At 48.6% G+C, this 17421-nt stretch overlaps 1 protein-coding gene across 3 annotated transcripts in view; it reads right to left on the reverse strand.

Moving 5' to 3' along the window:
* Positions 1-2294: 2294 nt before the first annotated feature.
* The window catches only part of PABPC1L (poly(A) binding protein cytoplasmic 1 like), a 29266-nt gene continuing 14139 nt past the window's right edge, over positions 2295-17421 (reverse strand). The window contains exons 6-14 of one of the 3 annotated variants that reach the window (XM_023724501.1): positions 16995-17132; positions 14383-14478; positions 9952-10218; positions 7914-8004; positions 7169-7297; positions 6554-6660; positions 5184-5271; positions 3669-3799; positions 2295-2800 (exon numbers count right to left, since the gene is read on the reverse strand). In XM_023724501.1, the coding sequence (XP_023580269.1) occupies positions 2582-2800; positions 3669-3799; positions 5184-5271; positions 6554-6660; positions 7169-7297; positions 7914-8004; positions 9952-10218; positions 14383-14478; positions 16995-17132 (1266 nt within the window). In that variant the 3' untranslated portion in view covers positions 2295-2581. The other 2 variants (XM_023724491.1, XM_004370313.2) reach the window with 2 other exon arrangements.

Genomic DNA, 17421 nt, shown 5'->3' on the forward strand with positions numbered 1-17421 from the left:
TTGTAGTAAAAATAACGAAAGCTACTGCTTTTGAGCATTTATCTGTTCGTTAAACAAATTTACTGAAATGTCTGCATGGGCCGGTCACTATGTATAGTGCTGGGGAGACAAGCGTGAATGAGTAGACCTGGTCCCTGCTCTCAGGGAGCTGACAGTCCGATGCTGAGGCAGGAAATCAATCAGATAATCACACAAACAAAGGTAAAACTGCAGAACTGCGGTGGCTTAAGCATTTTGGAGGAGTCAACGCTTTACCTGCCTGTGTGGGAGATTTGACCCAGTCGAAGGAGAAAGGGTCCCTGAGGAAGTGATGCTTGAGTTCTAAAGGATAAGCAGGAGTGCACTTGGCTGGAGGGCGGGGGGCATTCCAAGCAGATAGAACTCGGGAAGGCCCTGGTCGGCAGAGCAGGATGAGTATGAGGGACCAAAAGGCGGCCAAGTGCAGCTCAAGGAGACAAAGTATCGTATGGGGTGAGGCTCGAGAGTGTTTACAATCTGGCCACAATTAAGGGCTGCCTGCCCTTCCTGGGCTGTGTCCTTTTAAAGTGGATGGAGTTCTTACTGTCCCTTGGCTCCCTGTCACATAGTGCTAAGCAACCTTCAGCTGTTAACCACCCTGCTCCCAACCTCTCTGAGGATGAGTCTTGCTGTCCGAGTAATCAGACCTCCAAGCTGAAGTGGGTTTGAGTCCAGAGACAAACTCCATGGGTATGCCCAAGGGACCACGGCAGTCAGAGCTGTTCCCCTTTTAGTAATAGGCAGGAGGACCACTGTGACGTGCAGCCATGGCTCTCACCTGATTGGAGGCAGGGTTAAGTGGGGGATATCCGGGCACGGTCAACTTACCTCGGCTTCTCGGGCCCAAGAAGACAAGTAGCTTGATTTACTAATGAAAACAAGTGAGCCAGCACCACCTTGAAGAGGCTTTTTGTTAACTTTTAAAATTTCAAAAGAAACACAAATAGTGTACCAAGCTTCCCTGTACCCATCACCCATCTTTGAAACTTAGTACAGTTGTGTCATTTCCAGAGGCTTTGAGCAAGCCATTTTATGAGTGTTAAAATTTCTCCTTCCTCATAGGTTACCATGTCTAGGAAAGGGGCACCAGATACTGATGTAACTGTCTTCATGGTCATGACTGAATTCCATTTCCTCTCAAAGGAAGGTAAAAAGTCATACGCTAATGACAGGGACCCGTGTTGGGACCAGATCACGCAGGGTCTGGTAAGCCGTGTAAGTCTTGTCCTTACTCTCGTGATAATGGGAAGCTTCTGGGGGATTTATAAAAGGGTGAGACATCAGATTTACATTTTGAGGAAAGCATTTTGACTGCAGTGGGAGGACAGACTGGAAGCAAGCCAGAGTAGATGCAGTTAAACCAGTGTCCAGCTGAGCTCTGACTAGGAAGGAAGCAGAACGATTTGAGAGCAGGAGGTAAAACTGTGAGGGATTTCACAAGGGAGAGGAGAGGGAAAGTGAAGTGGGGTTAGGGGTGGGGCTCAGGTTTTGACTTAGAGGGATAGGCTACTTACTGAGACAGGGACAACGGAAGACCAGAGAAACTGCGGCGGGGGAGGACACTCAAATCATGAGCTTGGTTTTAGACAGGAGTTTGAAATGTTGAGCTAACCAAGAGGCAGTGATGGGTAGGCAGTGCGATACAGGGGCCTGGAGCTCAGAAGAATGGGCTGAAAAAAATGCGCAAGTCATCCGGGAACAGGTGCCAATTGAAGATGGGGTGGTGAATTAGCCTAGGAAGAGCACATGGAGAGAGGGAGGGCCCAGGATCAAGCCTGAAGAAACGTCAGCTTTCAGCATTTGGGGGGAAGATGAGTCTGCAGAGGGGACAGGTTAAAAGCAGCAGGGAGCTAAGTGACCATGGGATGAAGTTTGAGTGGCAAAGAGTCTGAAATAATACTTGTGGAGAATGGGAAGCATGGGTAGTAGAGGTGGGATGGCAGAGCAACCTTGAGGGCTTAGTTGAATTTTGTGGATGGTGACTTCTTAGCAGGACCAGTCTGCTGGGTTGTGGTTTTCTCCACTGTCACTTGGCTGCTCAGGTGCAGGGGAGGGTGGAGAGCTGGGACATAGACCCTGATGTGAAGTGAGCACCAACTCACCTGAAGAACCTATTTGAGAGCCTCCCCCATTCCCTGTAGGGGAGGAAAACCATGACCTGGGAAGGTATTCTAAAGCATTTCTAGAAGGTTCCTCTTTAATTACATTCATTACACAACTCCTAAGCTGGGGGCCTAGAAGCTACTGCTTGATTCCAGGGTGTTTACCTGCACTGCAGGGTGCTGCCTGGAGTCTAGAACCCCATGCCCAGCAATCTGGGCGCCTGTAGCTTTCACTCATTTTCTCGATGCAGTGTTGAGTTCACTGTATGATGATGTTCATTTACTCACCCACTGCACTGTTGAGAGCGGGCAGTTTCTAGCCTGGGGCTTTTACAGAGTCCTGCTCAGTTCCTGATCTAGTGTACATACCTTCGTTTATACTTGAGCTCATCTGGGTTTCTGTTCCTTACAGCTAAAGCACCAAGCCAGTCAAATGTACTCTTTGCTCTGCCCCACCCACCTCAGACACAAGGCCTCCAGGGAGATGAGACAGATTTTGCAACACTTTTAATACACAAAGCAAAGATAACAGCATGGCTGAGTGACAAGCTTTCAGTCCACACACACAGCTCAAGTACAGATACAGCCAAACTGGGAAACAAGTCACAGTTCACAGCCCCCATAGCCAACAGCAGGAGACACTGTTCTCTTGCCAGCCATGGGAATGAGGATTCCATTTTCTGGAGAACAAATGGTAAAAATAAACATTTCAAAAATATAGTAGATACCCAGTCTTCAATTGTAGACTAGCCCAGGGAAACTCCAGCTCATTCTGAAGGAGGCCAGGCAGGACAGTTGGCAACAGGGCACCTCCCTCCCCTCTGCACTCTAACAAAGCCATCCCAAGTGCACAGTGCCATCTCCTTTGATGCTCACACTTCCTCCAAACGCCTCTCGGTGCCTCAGGGAAAGTCAGGGACATGATACGGTGCTTGGTGAACTTGTGAAAATCATCCGTGCCTGGTTCTCTGTGCCCGGCTGCTTCTGTCACCCCACCCACCTGGCTTCAGTGCAGGTCCGCTCTTGGCTGCTCCATGGCCTGGTGTGCCTGCAGCACTGCCACTGCCTCTTCTATCTGTGGGGCAGAGGGGCTTTGTGCAGCTGCCCAGTGGGGTCCCAGGAGAGCCTGGTCCCTGTCCCACCCCCACCCACCACGCTAGATACAAGGACTCCCCTCCCTCCATGGCATTTCTGCAGAACCATCAGCCAACTACGACTTGCAAGTTCCAGTGACAGAAATCCACTGTCACATTCTCAAGACAGACATACATTTCTGTACAGCTAGAAGAAACTTAACCCTTACACTGGGTCAGAACACAGTTTCCTGCACCCAAACCTTGGAGTGAAACAATCCAACTGCTAAAGGGCTGAAGTAGCAGAGCCTTAATTAAGGGCCTCTCCCAAGCCAAGATTCAGCAGATGGTCCAGTATTAGCAAGAAGATAAACTTCACCTGGCCAAGCAGCAGCACATGAGCTCATCTCAAGATGCTAGCTCTCCTCCTGCCCACTCACACTCGTAACTCCCCGCTGCCCAGGCTCCAGCCTACCTTGGCATGGAGAGACTCTGGAGACTCCAGCATGAGCAGCAGCTCCGAGTTGTCAATCTCCAGCAGCATGCCGGTGATCTTGCCGGCCAGCTGGGCGTGGACACCGTAGATAAGGGGGTAGAGCCGCTCACCTGTTCAGAACAAACTCTGAGGGCTTTCGCACACACCTGGGATGGCTGATACCCTGGCATCCCAGGGTGGTATCGTGGAGTGCAGCAGTGAGGACATCTGGGTTCTTGTCCCAGAACTGCTCTTTCAAGCCTGTGTCACCTACCCTTATTGGGGGCCTCTTTCCCAACCGTAAGTAAAGTGGGCAGAGGAAACCCACGTTAGAGAACAGTCTAAACAATCGATTTTGGGGAAAAAAAAAAAAAGAACTGACTTTGATACCATATGTGAAATAATATGCATAAGATCGGACACAAAGTTGGTTTCTCCATCAGGACAGAGTCACCTTCCACCATCAAGGATTTCTAGTGGCAGGGCATGATGCTGGTGGTCAGCCCACCTCAGCAACGTATGGTGGTGGCCCTAGCCAGGACAGGGTGTCTTAGGTGGGATAGGAATGGTCTTCCCATGACAAAAGTAGTTTATGGAGAGCTTTTATCAAAGTCTTAACCTCCATTAAGCCCACTTAGAAATTTTCTTTGGTGAGGGCAAGAGGAGGGGCCAGGGGGCCAGAAAAGCGGCAAAACCTGAGTGAGCTGAGACAAGGGGGTGGCAGCCATGGGAGCGTTCAGGGAAGGGCCCGGAGAGCGTGGTGGCCATAGGGAAAATGATCTGCCAATCAGTAACAAGCCTGCTCATTCATTCAGCAGTTAGTGGCATCCTTACCCAGGACCTGTCCTAGACACTGGGGACAGAGATGGCGCGATAAGTTCAGAGTCCAGTGGGAAACATTTGTTCACCCAGCACACACTTATTTCCCACCTCCCTGCAGTGGGCACTGGGAGATGCATGAAATTTGGTAACAGCTTCCTCCCATTCAGGACAGGTGCCTGGAGCTGCCAATACCCACCTCATGGGCCATTTTCCAGCAGAAATCCAAGACCATACCCTCACTTCTCCTTTTGGTCCCCAATCTCCCCACATCCGGGGTCTCTCCCAGAGTAAGGCCAAGTCCAAGAAGACTAGAGCTAGGAGGAACCCTGGGACCACTGGTCTGACTAGTGTTTTAAGAGAACAGGGAAGGGGGGGAGTCACTGTTTAGGGAACACGGAGTTTCTGTACACAGTGATGGAAAATTTGGCAATGGATATCAGCGATGGCTGCACATGAGTAATGTACACGTGAAAAACGTTTAATTGGCAAATGTTATATTTTTACAACAACTAAAAAATAGGGACAAAGGGTCTAGCACATTAGAGGTGACCTGTGCAAGGTCACTCAGCAGGTTGGTCAGCGGCAAAGCTGGACCGTGTCCTCACACCTCCTGGCCTCCACTCGGAGTTTCCCAGTGGACTAGCCACCTCCCAGCCCTCCTCTTGCCGCTCTGGAAGAGCACCAGCCACTCACCAATCATCTGCTTTTGCTCGTGTGGCAGGGCTGCAGCCAGCATGGATGCGGTCAGGGGCTCTTGTCTATGCAGAGGTGACTCCAGGACCTGCACACGGGGCCAGGGACACAGTCCTCAACCACTAAGGACAGGCAAGGCCTTAAAGCACTTACCCTCCCTAGTGAGCACAAGGTTTCCAGGTAGGCTCCCTGAAGGAGGGGAGCAAGGAGCAAGGGCTGGAAGAGCAGATAGGGTAGAGAGTCCCTAAGAAGGGCACAGTGGAACAGGAGACAAAGTGAAGATATGATGTACAAGTTGTTCATGGCGCTATGAATATTACCAAATGAAAGCCACACTCTACCATAGTCACTTCGTGCCAAATAAAGCAGTTTTTATCCAGTAGCTTTATGGCCACATCCCTGTATACTTCTGACCCCTTCACATCTTGGTAACTTCAAAAGGGTTTTGCTGTTTAAAGACTACTTCTTGCAACCAGGCTTACTGGATCCATCCACACTGGGGAAACCTCTGATCTAATGCCTGGAAATAATCTTTAAACCTTGAACTGAAACTATTCCATGAAGCCATTGTTTAAACTAAACAACAGTTCTAGCTCAATCAATAAAGAATGTTTGCCTTCAATCAATAAAGAATGTTTGCCTTTAGCATTGTGCTCTTATAAAGAACTATCTATGAGTTTAAGCTGACAACAGTTAAAAGCACAGATGCGTACTTTAAAAGGGGCAGAGTCTGAATTAACAGTGATGAAACAGTATGGGTAGAGATAGAGAAAATGGTGGCACAATGTTAAGTACGCAACCAACGTCATTCAACAGTTCATGCAGAAATTGTGAATGCATATATGGTTGTGTATATTGCCATCAAAAAAAAAAAAAAGACTGCTTCTTGCTAATACTGTGAGAAATAGTTTGAAGTTTACGCACTGAGATTCTAGACAGGACATAATAATGCTGAACTTGAGACTCTTCGGGGAGGGCGGGGGAGGATATGTGACAAAATATCCCAGCCTTTTTATTTAATTGCAGTAGGTATTTTCAGCTGTTTTGTGGATTAATCGCATCCGTTTACCGCTCAGCAGATTCTCAGAATACCTTTCCTTGCTGCTAAACACATAAATATTAAGGAAACCCAAATAAATTCTGGCAATAGCCCAGGCAAAGCAAATTAGTCAACGAAATGTGATCCAGGCCCCTTTCCCCTCCTGTTTGGGTGGTTGACTGATGGTGCACGTTAATAAAAAAAACATCGTAAGCCAAGAAAAGAAAGATGGAAAGCCAAGGCCCAGGGAGGGTCAACACCTTAGTTCGGAGGCAGTCTCCCCGCCCCCCGCCCAGGGCCCAGGCTGCCAGGGCAGCTGAGCCACCCTTACCCGGTGAGTGTTGTGTGCAGCTGAGGAGTATCTGCATGGCAGGAGGGGCCGGCCTGACGTACAGCCTTCTGCCCCACCAGGTCCTGTGGTCTGGGTGCCAATGTTGGCTGTAAGAAACAAGCACAACCACTTCAGGATGTGGCAGCGACCGAGGGCCAGGGACTGGGTCTGGCTTGGTCATGCAGAATCCCCAGCACCGAGCATAGGACTGGCACGTAGTAGATGTGCAAAATAGCTGCCATATGAAGGAAGGGATGCATTTTTGCCTCACAGCCAAAAGCTACACCCTTGTTCACAGCCACTGCAGTATTTACTAAGGTCCAGGTCCTGTGAGAAGCCCTTGCCTGTGTGATCTTGTCAGTCCTCACAACAAAACAGGAGTACAATTTTTATCTCAATTTTGAAGATAAGGCAATCAGACACTGTAGTCAGCAAGGCCGCAGAGTGAGTTAGCCCCCAGAAACGAGTCTTCTGCTAAACTACTCACTATGCAACATGGCCTCCAAAGAGGGCATATAACAAGGTCGCCACAGGGCCAACTCCATCACCCCTCCAGTGCCAACCCCAGCGAGGACCTCCTCACTTCCCCATCCCTCTTGGCCCACCCACACTCACCCACTCTTTGAGTGTGGGGCACCGGGTGTGGCACCTGGGTGGAGGCCTGCCTGACAGTGCTGAGGTGAGCCAGGGGGCGCCGAGGCGTGGCTGGTGGCCGAACCATTGAGGCAGTTGGAGGGTAGGCAGCTTGTGGTGGGGAGAATATAGAGAGTGTGAGGTGGGGGCAGAATAATCAGAGTGACACTCTGCTCCCTGAAGGATCTGGGGCATGGAAGGGGAACTAGAAAGTTCACAGCACAAGGATGAGAGAATTCACCTAGTCAGGCAAACTTGGAACTCTAGGGATAGGGGTATGGAAAGCTGTGATTACAAAGCCCACTCGTGTCTACCCAGAGCCCCGAGGTACACAGCCCCATGATCATACACCCAGTCCTCCAAGATGGCGTGTGAACTGCACTCTCACAGAGAAGGGCTGTTCATCAGCAGTAGTGCCAAAGGAGTTTGTTTCTCAGCTCTGTAGGAATTTTCAGAGTCACAAATCAGACAAGTCTTGGGCTATAGCTGATGCTACACTGTGTGTCTCCTGAAGGCCCAGCACCAGGCTTGGTGCTTTACACACATTTCCTTCAGGCCCATATTACAGAAGAACCAACAGAGAGGTGAAGGTACCTGCCCGAATTCACATCCTAGCAAGTGGCAGCGTTAGATTTGACCCCCAAGCCTGTGTTCTTAAATGCTATGTTACACCCTGCCCCGCAGGCCCACACCGAAGTGCTGATGGTGAAAGGGGCTGGTCACTCACATGATGGTCTAGGTGGCTGGGCTGTCCACCTAGGGGCAGGCCGGATGGGGGCCACAGGGCCAGAGCCATAGTATGCAGGCCGGGCTGGAGGCTGTGTGGGAGAAGAGGACCTAGTGAGCAGGTCTGCTGCGGGGTAGGGGAGAAACTGCACCCTCTTGGGGACACCACAGCAGGAACTCCACTGTCCCCTCCAGGGGCCTGGTTAGTAAAGACCCGCAAAGCTGGGACAAAGGCTCGTTCCTCCCATCTCAGAATGGCCATTAGCTGTGACTCATTCAGGGCAAGATCTCAGATTTCATCAGAGCCAGCCTACTGAACCGGACACACTGTAAAAGGTGACCCACCTTACTCCAACTTGTCCCAGCTTGGACAACTGCTAAAAGGAGAGGGAACGTGCCCATCCTAGCAGCCTTTAATGGCTTACATCATCCTACTTCTACTAGGTTGTGTGAATTCCTTTCCCAAACCAGGCTCCTCAGAACATTAACATCCAAGAGAGATGGTAACAAGCATCCCACAAAAGGTGACCATCTAAGTTGGGAAGTGCTACATACTCTATGACTGTTTTGGAGAGTCATAATACATACTGGCATATTTGGGTACAGTAAGGTATAACACGGAGCCCTGGTGGCGCAGTGGTTAAGAGCTCAGCTGCTAACCAAAAGGTCACCAGTTTGAATCCACCAGCTGCTCCTTGGAAACTCTACGGAGCAGTTCTACTCTGCCCTGCAAGGTTGCTATGAGTCAGAATCAACTTGACAGCAACAAGCTTGGTTTTTTGTTTTGGGTTAAAGTATAAGAAAGTCAAAAGAAAGGCCTGGTGATCTACTTCGAAAAAAATCGGCCACTGAAAACCCTATGGAGCACAGTTCTACTTTGACATGGGGTCATCATGAGTCAGACTTGACTCAATAGCACTGTTTTTTTTTTCCAAATGTGTGATAGGGAGCAGTGATGGTTGAGTGGTAGAATTCTCGCCTTCCAAGGGGGAGACCCAGGTTCAACTCCTAGGCAATACACCTCAAGCACAGCTACCACCTGTGGCTTGCGTGTTGCTGAGAGGCTGAACAGGTGTCAGGAGAGCCTCCAGACTAAGAAGAAGGGCCTGGTGATCTACTTCCAAAACATCAGCCATGAAAATCCTGTGGATCACAACAGTCAGATTCTGTTGTGCATGGGGTCCCCATATGTCAATGGCAAACATACATACAATAACAACATATAATAAATTTAGGGTTTTTGTTGATCACAATTATTTCTCAAACTTATCTGATCATGTTGCTGTTGTTGTTAGCTACCATCGAGTGGTCCCCCCAACTCATGACACCCTATGCACCTCTCCCCATGATTGGTTGCGGACTGGACCGTTTTGATCTACATGGTTTTCACTGGCTGATTTTTGGAAGCAGATCTCCAGGCCTCTCTTCCTAGTCTGTCTTAGTCTGGAAGCTTTGCTAAACCTGCTCAGCATCAAAGCAACACACAAGCCCCCGCGGACAGACAGGTGGTGGGTGTGCATGTGCTGCACGGGCTGGGAATCAAACCCAGGGCTCCCGCATGGAAAGCGAGAACTCTATCACTGAACTACCACTGCCCTCTATTTGATCATAAACCAAAAACCAAACCCGATGCTGTTGAGTCGATTTTGATTCACAGCGACCCTATAGGACAGAGTAGAACTGCCCCATAGGGTTTTCCAAGGAGTGGCTGGTGGATTTGAACTGCTGACCTTTCGGTTAGCAGCCTGAGCTCTTAAGCTCTTAACCACTGCTCCACCAGGGCTCCTATTTAATTACAGAGGATCCTTTTTCAATGTAACATTTACATATCTCTCTGACTGGGAAATATTGTTTGACAGCAACATTATTACCCCGTTTTACAGAGGGGGAAACTTGAGACTTAGGAAGTTAACACAGCCTGCCTAGGGACTAACTGGCAGATGCAAGCTGGGAACCTACGTTTGCCTGTGAAGCTCTAGTCTTCCTGCTCTACCTGGCTGCCAGGGAGGGGGTGTGGCGGGAGTTGTGAGCAGGCGGACCTGGGGCACGGCAGGCAGGAAGTAGCTGGTGGGCTGCTGGGAGGAGCCCAGGATGGGGATGCCAAGGGCCCGCATGGTGGAGAGGCGCTGCATGTACTGGTTGGACAAGATAGCCCTCCGCTCCTCTTTGCGCTGGGCCAGTGCCACGTACAGTGGCTTGGTGCCGATGATACGCCCGTTCATCTCTGTCACGGCCTTTGTCGCCTCTTCTGGAGAGGAAAAACACACAAAGCCAAACCCCTTGCTGTGGCCACCCTCTGTCATCACCTAAAAGCAAGAAAGACAAGGACTGCTGGGGGTGGGGAAAGGAGACTCCTGGGGCAGTGCTCCCCTCCTCCCCCAGGGCAAAGCCTGGCACTGAGCGAGCCCACGAGGAACCTGGGACTGAAGGATGCACCGTCAGCCCCACATTTACTTAGGCCTACTGCATGCCAGCTCCTTTCCATACCTTCTCACCTCACACACACAGCTACCCATGAGGGAGGCACTGCCACTCCCACCTTACAGGTGAAGAAAGTGAGGCTCCAGAGATGGTCACCCGTCCCAGGTCACCCAGCCAATGGGTCACATCAGCCATGACTCAAACTCAGCCATGTTGTTGTGTGCCATTGAGTCGAATCTGACTCACAGTGACCCTGTAGGACAGAGGAGAACCGCCCCACAGGGTTTCCTAGGCTGTCATCTTTATGGAAGCAGATCGCCAGGTCTTTTCTCCCTCGAGTCACTTGGTGGGCTCAAACCGCCGACCTTTCGGTTAGCAGCCGAGTTCTTAACCATTAAGCCACCAGGGCTCCAAACCCAACACTACTTCCTGGTAAGCCTATACTGCCTCTGAAAGGCACTGAGCCAAGTTCTTTAGTCAGGTGTTTGGGGAAGAGGGTCTTAAACCTTTTTCTTTTAAAATAACCTTTTTTTAAATTTTGGAATAATTTCAGATGTATTGAAAAGTTGCAAAAATAGCAGAGTGGCTATATACCTATCACGCAGCCTCCCCTAATGTTAACATGGTACATTTGTCACAACAACAGTAACACCGGTACAACACTATTATACTATTAACTACAATGCTATTCATTAAACTCCAGCCTTCATTCGGATTTCACCAGTTTTTCCACTAATGTCCTTTTTCTATTTCAGGATCCAATCCACACTGCACTTTGGGTTCTTAGTCTTTTTTTAGGGTCAAGACACTGCCCTACCTCTAGTATATAAGAACTAGAGCTGAGATATAAAAATATCTGCCTACGAGGGGTCATGCTCTTGATCAGTGGTTTTTAAACTGCACTTCTGCTACCCACTAATACAGAAGTCTTAATCTGGGGATGCTCACAGAATCCAGGGGGACTGTGAACTTTGATGGGGATAGAAGTGACATCTTTATTTTTCACTAACCTCTAACTCGGGTTTTGATTACGAATGTGGGCAATAAAAACATTACAGCATTAACAGATCTCAAAATATCACTTAACTGCTACTTTGTCAGAAATTATTGTTTAATGGCATTAACAAAGCACAAACTGCTGTCATTTTAGTATTTTGATAATTGTATTTCATTATAATTATTTTTTGTAATTCTATGAATTTTATGAAGGAGCCTTGGTGGTACAGTGGTTAAGCACTTGGCTGCTAACCAAAAGGTCAGCAGTTTGAACCTACCAGCTGCTCCGCAGGAGAAAGATGTGGCAGCCTGCTCCCATAAAGATTACAGCCTTGGAAACCCTATAGGGAAGTTCTACTTTGTCCTATAGGGTCACTGAGTTGGAACTGACACAACAGCAACGGGTTGTGGTATGAGTTTTATTTTATACGTTTAAAAATATTCTGACAAAGAGGTCCATTTCTAGCACAGCTAACACTTACGCAGAGCGTACTGTAAGTGCTGTAATAAACACTTACATACATTAACTAACTTGGTTTGTATAATCATCTATTTTACATAGACAAAATATGTATAAAGTTATATAAAATCCCCGTTTATAACCTGTTTAGCCCATTAACAGGAGGCACACCGTCAGGTGTGCCTCAACTCAAAGCCATCCAGATTGATACAATTCTCTTTATTCCAGGAGTCTCCATGAGTTTCTAATCTGAGGTCTGTGAATCTCGTGAAATTACATGCACCTGTGTGACTACTGGAGCCCGGTCTGGTGGCTCAGTGATTAAGAGCTACAGGCTGCTAACCAAAAGGTCTGGCAGTTTGAATCCACCAGCCGCTCCCTGGAAACCCTACTGGGGCAGTTCTACTCTGTCTCATAGCATCGCTATGAGTCGGAATTGACTCGACGGCAATGGGTTTAGTTTTTTGGTGTGACTACTAATAATTATAACCAATTGCCATAGAACTGTGCTTCATTAGTGTTTCCAATGGCTGATTTATCTGAAATAGATTGCCAGGCCTTTCTTCTGGAGTGCCTCTGGGTGCACTCAAATCGCCCACCTTTCAGTTAGCAGCTGAGCGCATTAACCATTTGTGCCATCCAGCGGCTCCACTAGTAATTCTAACAATCACCATTTCACTACTCATTGTGTGCAGGTGCTTTACAGCAGCCTCTTGAGTACTTCCCAGGTCCTCTCTAGAGGCAGGTAATGTTATTCCCACTTTACAGGTGGGTAAAGGAGCACTAGTAGCTCAGTGGTTAAGTGCCTGGCTGCTAACCTAAAGGTCGTCAGTTCGAACCCATGAGCTGCTCTGCAGGAGAAAAGACCTGCCAATCTGCTTCCATAAAGATTACAGCTTAGCAAACCCTATAAATGGGGCAGTTCTACCCTGTCCTATAGGGTCTCTATGAGTCAGAGCTAGAATTGACTTGACAGCACAGGATCTTAAGGGAAACATCACTTGCCTCAGGTACTAAAGCTAGTTAATGGTAGGGCTGGGATTTAGATCTAGGTCTGAGTAACTTTAAAATCCCAGCTTCCAACTGTAACATTACACGAAGTACAAGAGGGCTCACAGTTTTTTAAAATATTTAATCAAATTTACTGATGCTCAATTTACACGTCCCTATAGCTCTCTGAATCGACTTGATGGCAGTGGGTTTGGTTTTTTTTTGGTTTATAGCTTTCTGTCACATTTTCCAAAAGGCCCCCAGCCCAAAAAATGTTACAACCTCTTCCTCAAACACCAGGCTCCTGAAGGACATTTACATTTGGATTAAATGGGCAAAAAAGGAATGTCAGACAACTTCCTAAGAATCCAGCTGTCACAACACAAGCACGGGTTCCCAGCCCCATCACCCACACTGATCTCTTTGGAAAGTTCTGTATTCTCACCTGCAACTCCCTACCTCCTACAGTCACAGCCATGTCAAATGCTGCTGCCACTGCCACTCCTCCCAGGAGGCCCACTCTACTGTTCCACTGAGCTCCGGCAGCCCTGCCTCTAGTACTCATTCCTTCTACCTTAGAATACATGTGAATTAGTGATATGTCTGACTTCCCCACTAGACTATAAGCTACTCAAGGGCAGGGACCACATCTGATTTGTTCCTTCTGCCTCCCACAGGGCCTGTAAAACAGCAGGAATGAAGGAACACTGATCATCTAAAAATCATCTGGGGCACTTTTTAAAAATAAAATGACAGGCCCTACCCCTAGAGAGGAAACCCTGGTGGTGTAGTGGTTAAGTGCTATGGCTGCTAATCAAAAGGTCAGCAGTTCAAATCCACCAGGCGCTCCTTGGAAACTCTATGGGGCAGTTCTCCTCTGTCCTATAGGGTCGCTATTGGTCAGAATCTACTTGACGGCAACAGGTTTGGTTTTGGTACCTCCAGAGATCTACATTCAATTTATCTGGCCCGAGCATCTGTATTTAAGAGCTCCCCAGGGGATTCTACTGAGCAGCTAAGGTTGAGAATCATCCAGAGAGCCCAACCTCCACCCCCATTTTATAGTGAAGGCTCAGAAGTTAAGACACCTGCCCAAGGTTAGAGCTACTAAATAGAATAGCCAGAGGGTCATATCTCAGCTGCCTAATGTGAGATATGACTGGGCACACGTAGGTGCTCAATAAATGGGGAAGAATGAATGATGATACAGCCCAACTCTCTCATGTTCCAGATGGAGAGACTGTCGCTGGCCAAGGCCATACAACAAAAGTCAGTGGCAATTACCGAGAGCTGAATTTCTGAAGCCTGGCATACAGTAGGCACTCAATAAACACTTGCTGAATGAACCAAGGTTACGGTGAGCCCCAACAACTCCAGCTGTGTGACTGGTAGTATATTCCCAACCCGCTCGCCCTCCAGCCCAGAACAGAGCTTCATATAAGGATGCAAGTAGACAAAGAGCTCCAGCTGGCTCAGACACAGCCCCCATGGGGTAGCTTGGCATCAACGCCCTGGAAGCCCCTGAGCGTGTCAAGGGGTTTCGGGGGGCAGCGACAGGAGAGAAAGGGAAGGCTGTCCTCTTGCAGGTGCTCCTGGCCCTCACCTTTGCACTGGTAATCATTCCGTAGGGTGAGAACTCTTTCCTCAGTTTCTCATCGTTGATGGAGTCATCCAGGTTCTTCACATACAGGTTCACGCCCTAGAAGGTAGGGGTATTGCTAGATACACCCCTCCCCCTCCAAGCCCCAGACTGCCTTGTGCAGAGCAGGGGGCTGACGCAGATGTGAAGAGCATCAGAAGCCCTGCAGCCAAGCCTCCTGCTCTCAGTCTCCCATGGCGCCCACACACCCCATCGCCTGGAAGCTACCACCCCACCATCCCTAAACCCCTGGCAGTTCTCAGACACCTGCGCCCATCCTAGCCTCACCACAAGCCTCTGCCCATTTCACAGATGGGACCCACAGGAAGAAGCCTAAGGTCCCACAGCCAGGCAGAGCTCCTGGCAGGCCTGGGCCAAGTCTTGCGGAGGTTGGACAGAGCAGCAATTAAGAGCCCAAGCTCCGGACCAGAGTCTGACCACAAGCTGCCGTTCCACAGACTGCCAACTGACTAACCTCAGGCACACTGTATGGTAGTCCCCCCCTTATTCGCAGGGGACACTTTCCAAGACTCACCTATGGATGCCTGAAACTGCAGATAGTACCGAACCCTACGTATACTATGTTTTGACCTATACATACAGCCATAGCTATGATAAAGTTTAATTTATAAATTAGGCACAGTAAGAGATTAACGACAACAACTAATAATAAAATGGAACAATGGTAACAATATACTGTATTTAAAAGTTATATGAATGTGGTCCCTGGGCAGGATAGAGCAGGAAGGTGTGAGATTTTATCATGCTACTCATTTAACATTTTCGGACCATGGTTGACTGCAAGTAACTGAAACCTCAGACAGTGAAACCATGGTGGGGGCGGGGTGGTGGTGGTGAAAGGGCTACTGTATGCTACTCATACTCGGTGCCAGGGACCACTATGAACCCTTTATGCACTTAATTTTTAATCCTCACAAAACTTCAATCCCCATTTTAAAAGGTGAGAAAATTGAAGCACACACAGGTTAGGTGAACAAGGTGACACAGCCCCTAAGTAGCAGAGACAAGGCTAACCCAGGCAGTCTAACTTGAGAGTCCGTGTTCCTAGCCACAGCACAATCCCAGCCTCCAGTGCACGAAAACGTGGGGAGGCACAACAGGCCACATCATAGGCGTCTTCTTCTGTAAGAAAGTCTAGAAGCTCCCTGAAAATGCTGTACGTGCAAACCAGGGTGTGTGTGTATGTGTGTGTGTACAGGGGTTTCTCAACCTTGACACTATCGACATTTTGGGCCAGATAATACTTTAGTATGGGGCTGTCCTGTGCACTGTAGGATGTTTACCAGCAACCACAGCTGGTAGAGACCTACTCAATGCCAGCAGCGCCCTCCCTAAATGCGACAAGCAAAAATTCCAGACATTGCCAATGTCTCCCTCACCCCATCGAGAACCACTGATATCTGATAAATTTACCAGTGGAGACAATTCTGACTCATGGCTACCCCATCTGTCTCACTCCATAGGGTTTCCAACAGCTGATTTTTTGTAAGTAGATCGCTAGGCCTTTATTCCAAGGCACCCGAGTGGACTTGAACCTCTAACCTTTCAGTTAGCAGCTGAGCACATTAACTGTTTGCACCACCCAGGGACTCCATCTGATATATAAAAAAAACACAGTATACATGTATACACACACCTCTCCATGGGAGCTCTGGAACTTCTATCAAATATTTTAAAGGAGTTCATTTCCCAAAAAACCAAAACCAAACCCATTGCCATCAAGTCGATTCTGACTCATAGCAACCATACAGGACAGAGCAGAACTGCCCCATAAAGTTTCCAAGGAGTAGCTGGTGGATTCGAACTGCCAACCTCTTGGTCAGCAGCTGTAACTCTTAAACACCATGCCACCAGGGTTTCTGAAAAAAGGTTAAATCACTAATCTGCAATATTTTAATTTAATGTACTATTTTAACTAAATAGTTGTACAATAGTCTGACTTTTGGATTAAACCTATTTGGCCTAATTATTGTCAACTGGGAGTAGGACTTTCCCTAGAGGCATCTAGAAATATGTAGGGAGCTTTGAAGGAGCCCTGGTGGCACAATGGTTAAGCACTTGGCTGCTAATTGAAAGGTCTGTGGCTCAAACTCCCTAGTGGCTCTGTGGCAGAAAAGACCTGGCAATCTGCTCCTGAAAAGATTACAGTCTAGGAACCCCTATGGAGCAGTTCTACTCTGTCCTTTAGGGTCGCTATGAGTCAGGATCACTAAGCACACAACAACAGCGCACTCTAGTTGTTCATGACTGGAGGCGGCAACTGGCATTTAGTGAGTGTGGACTAGGGATGCTAAATGGTCCCACACAAAGGATAATTCCAAATAAAAGGGCAGTAGCAACCCCGACCAGCCCCCGGTGGATGGGCAGCTGGGCTGTGTCCAGTTTCCCCACTGTTACAAATAAGACAGCGGAGAACATCCCAGTGCTCGTGTGATCCCAGTCCTGAGCCAAGTTCCAGGAAACGGGACTGCTAGAGAAAGGAGTCACATTCATGGTGGTCCGTAAACAGACACCTTCACACAGACGCAGCTGCCACCAGGAGGCCTGACCCTCACCTGGTAGCGGTTCAGCCGGTCCTGCTTCATCTGCTCGAACTTGCGTTTCAGTTCACTCTGCCGCTCTACCCGCTTCTGGGCCCGGCCCACGTAGAGGAGCCGCCCGCTCACCTCCTTCCCGTTCATGTCCATCACAGCCTGCAGTGAGGAGGGGAGAGTGTGCTTGGTAACTACCCTGGCTGTGGCCGAGGCTCTGACTCGGATGCTAGTCTTGGCCCTAGCCACCACCAAGAGGGGGTCACCTGTAAACCAAGATGGCCTTGTTCACTGAGAATCATCACTACCAGGAAAAGGGCCACTTAAAAAAGTGAACCCCCTTTTTAAAAACATGAGGCAAAATTGCAGAGTAGATTGCAGATAAAAACATTTGAATGGGGCTCCATCTTCAAAAAATGAAATTTTCTGGAATTCAGAAAATGCCCCATAT

The sequence above is a fragment of the Trichechus manatus genome, unplaced genomic scaffold (assembly GCF_000243295.1).
Source record: "Trichechus manatus latirostris isolate Lorelei unplaced genomic scaffold, TriManLat1.0 scaffold00008, whole genome shotgun sequence".
Taxonomy (NCBI): Eukaryota; Metazoa; Chordata; class Mammalia; order Sirenia; family Trichechidae; genus Trichechus; species Trichechus manatus.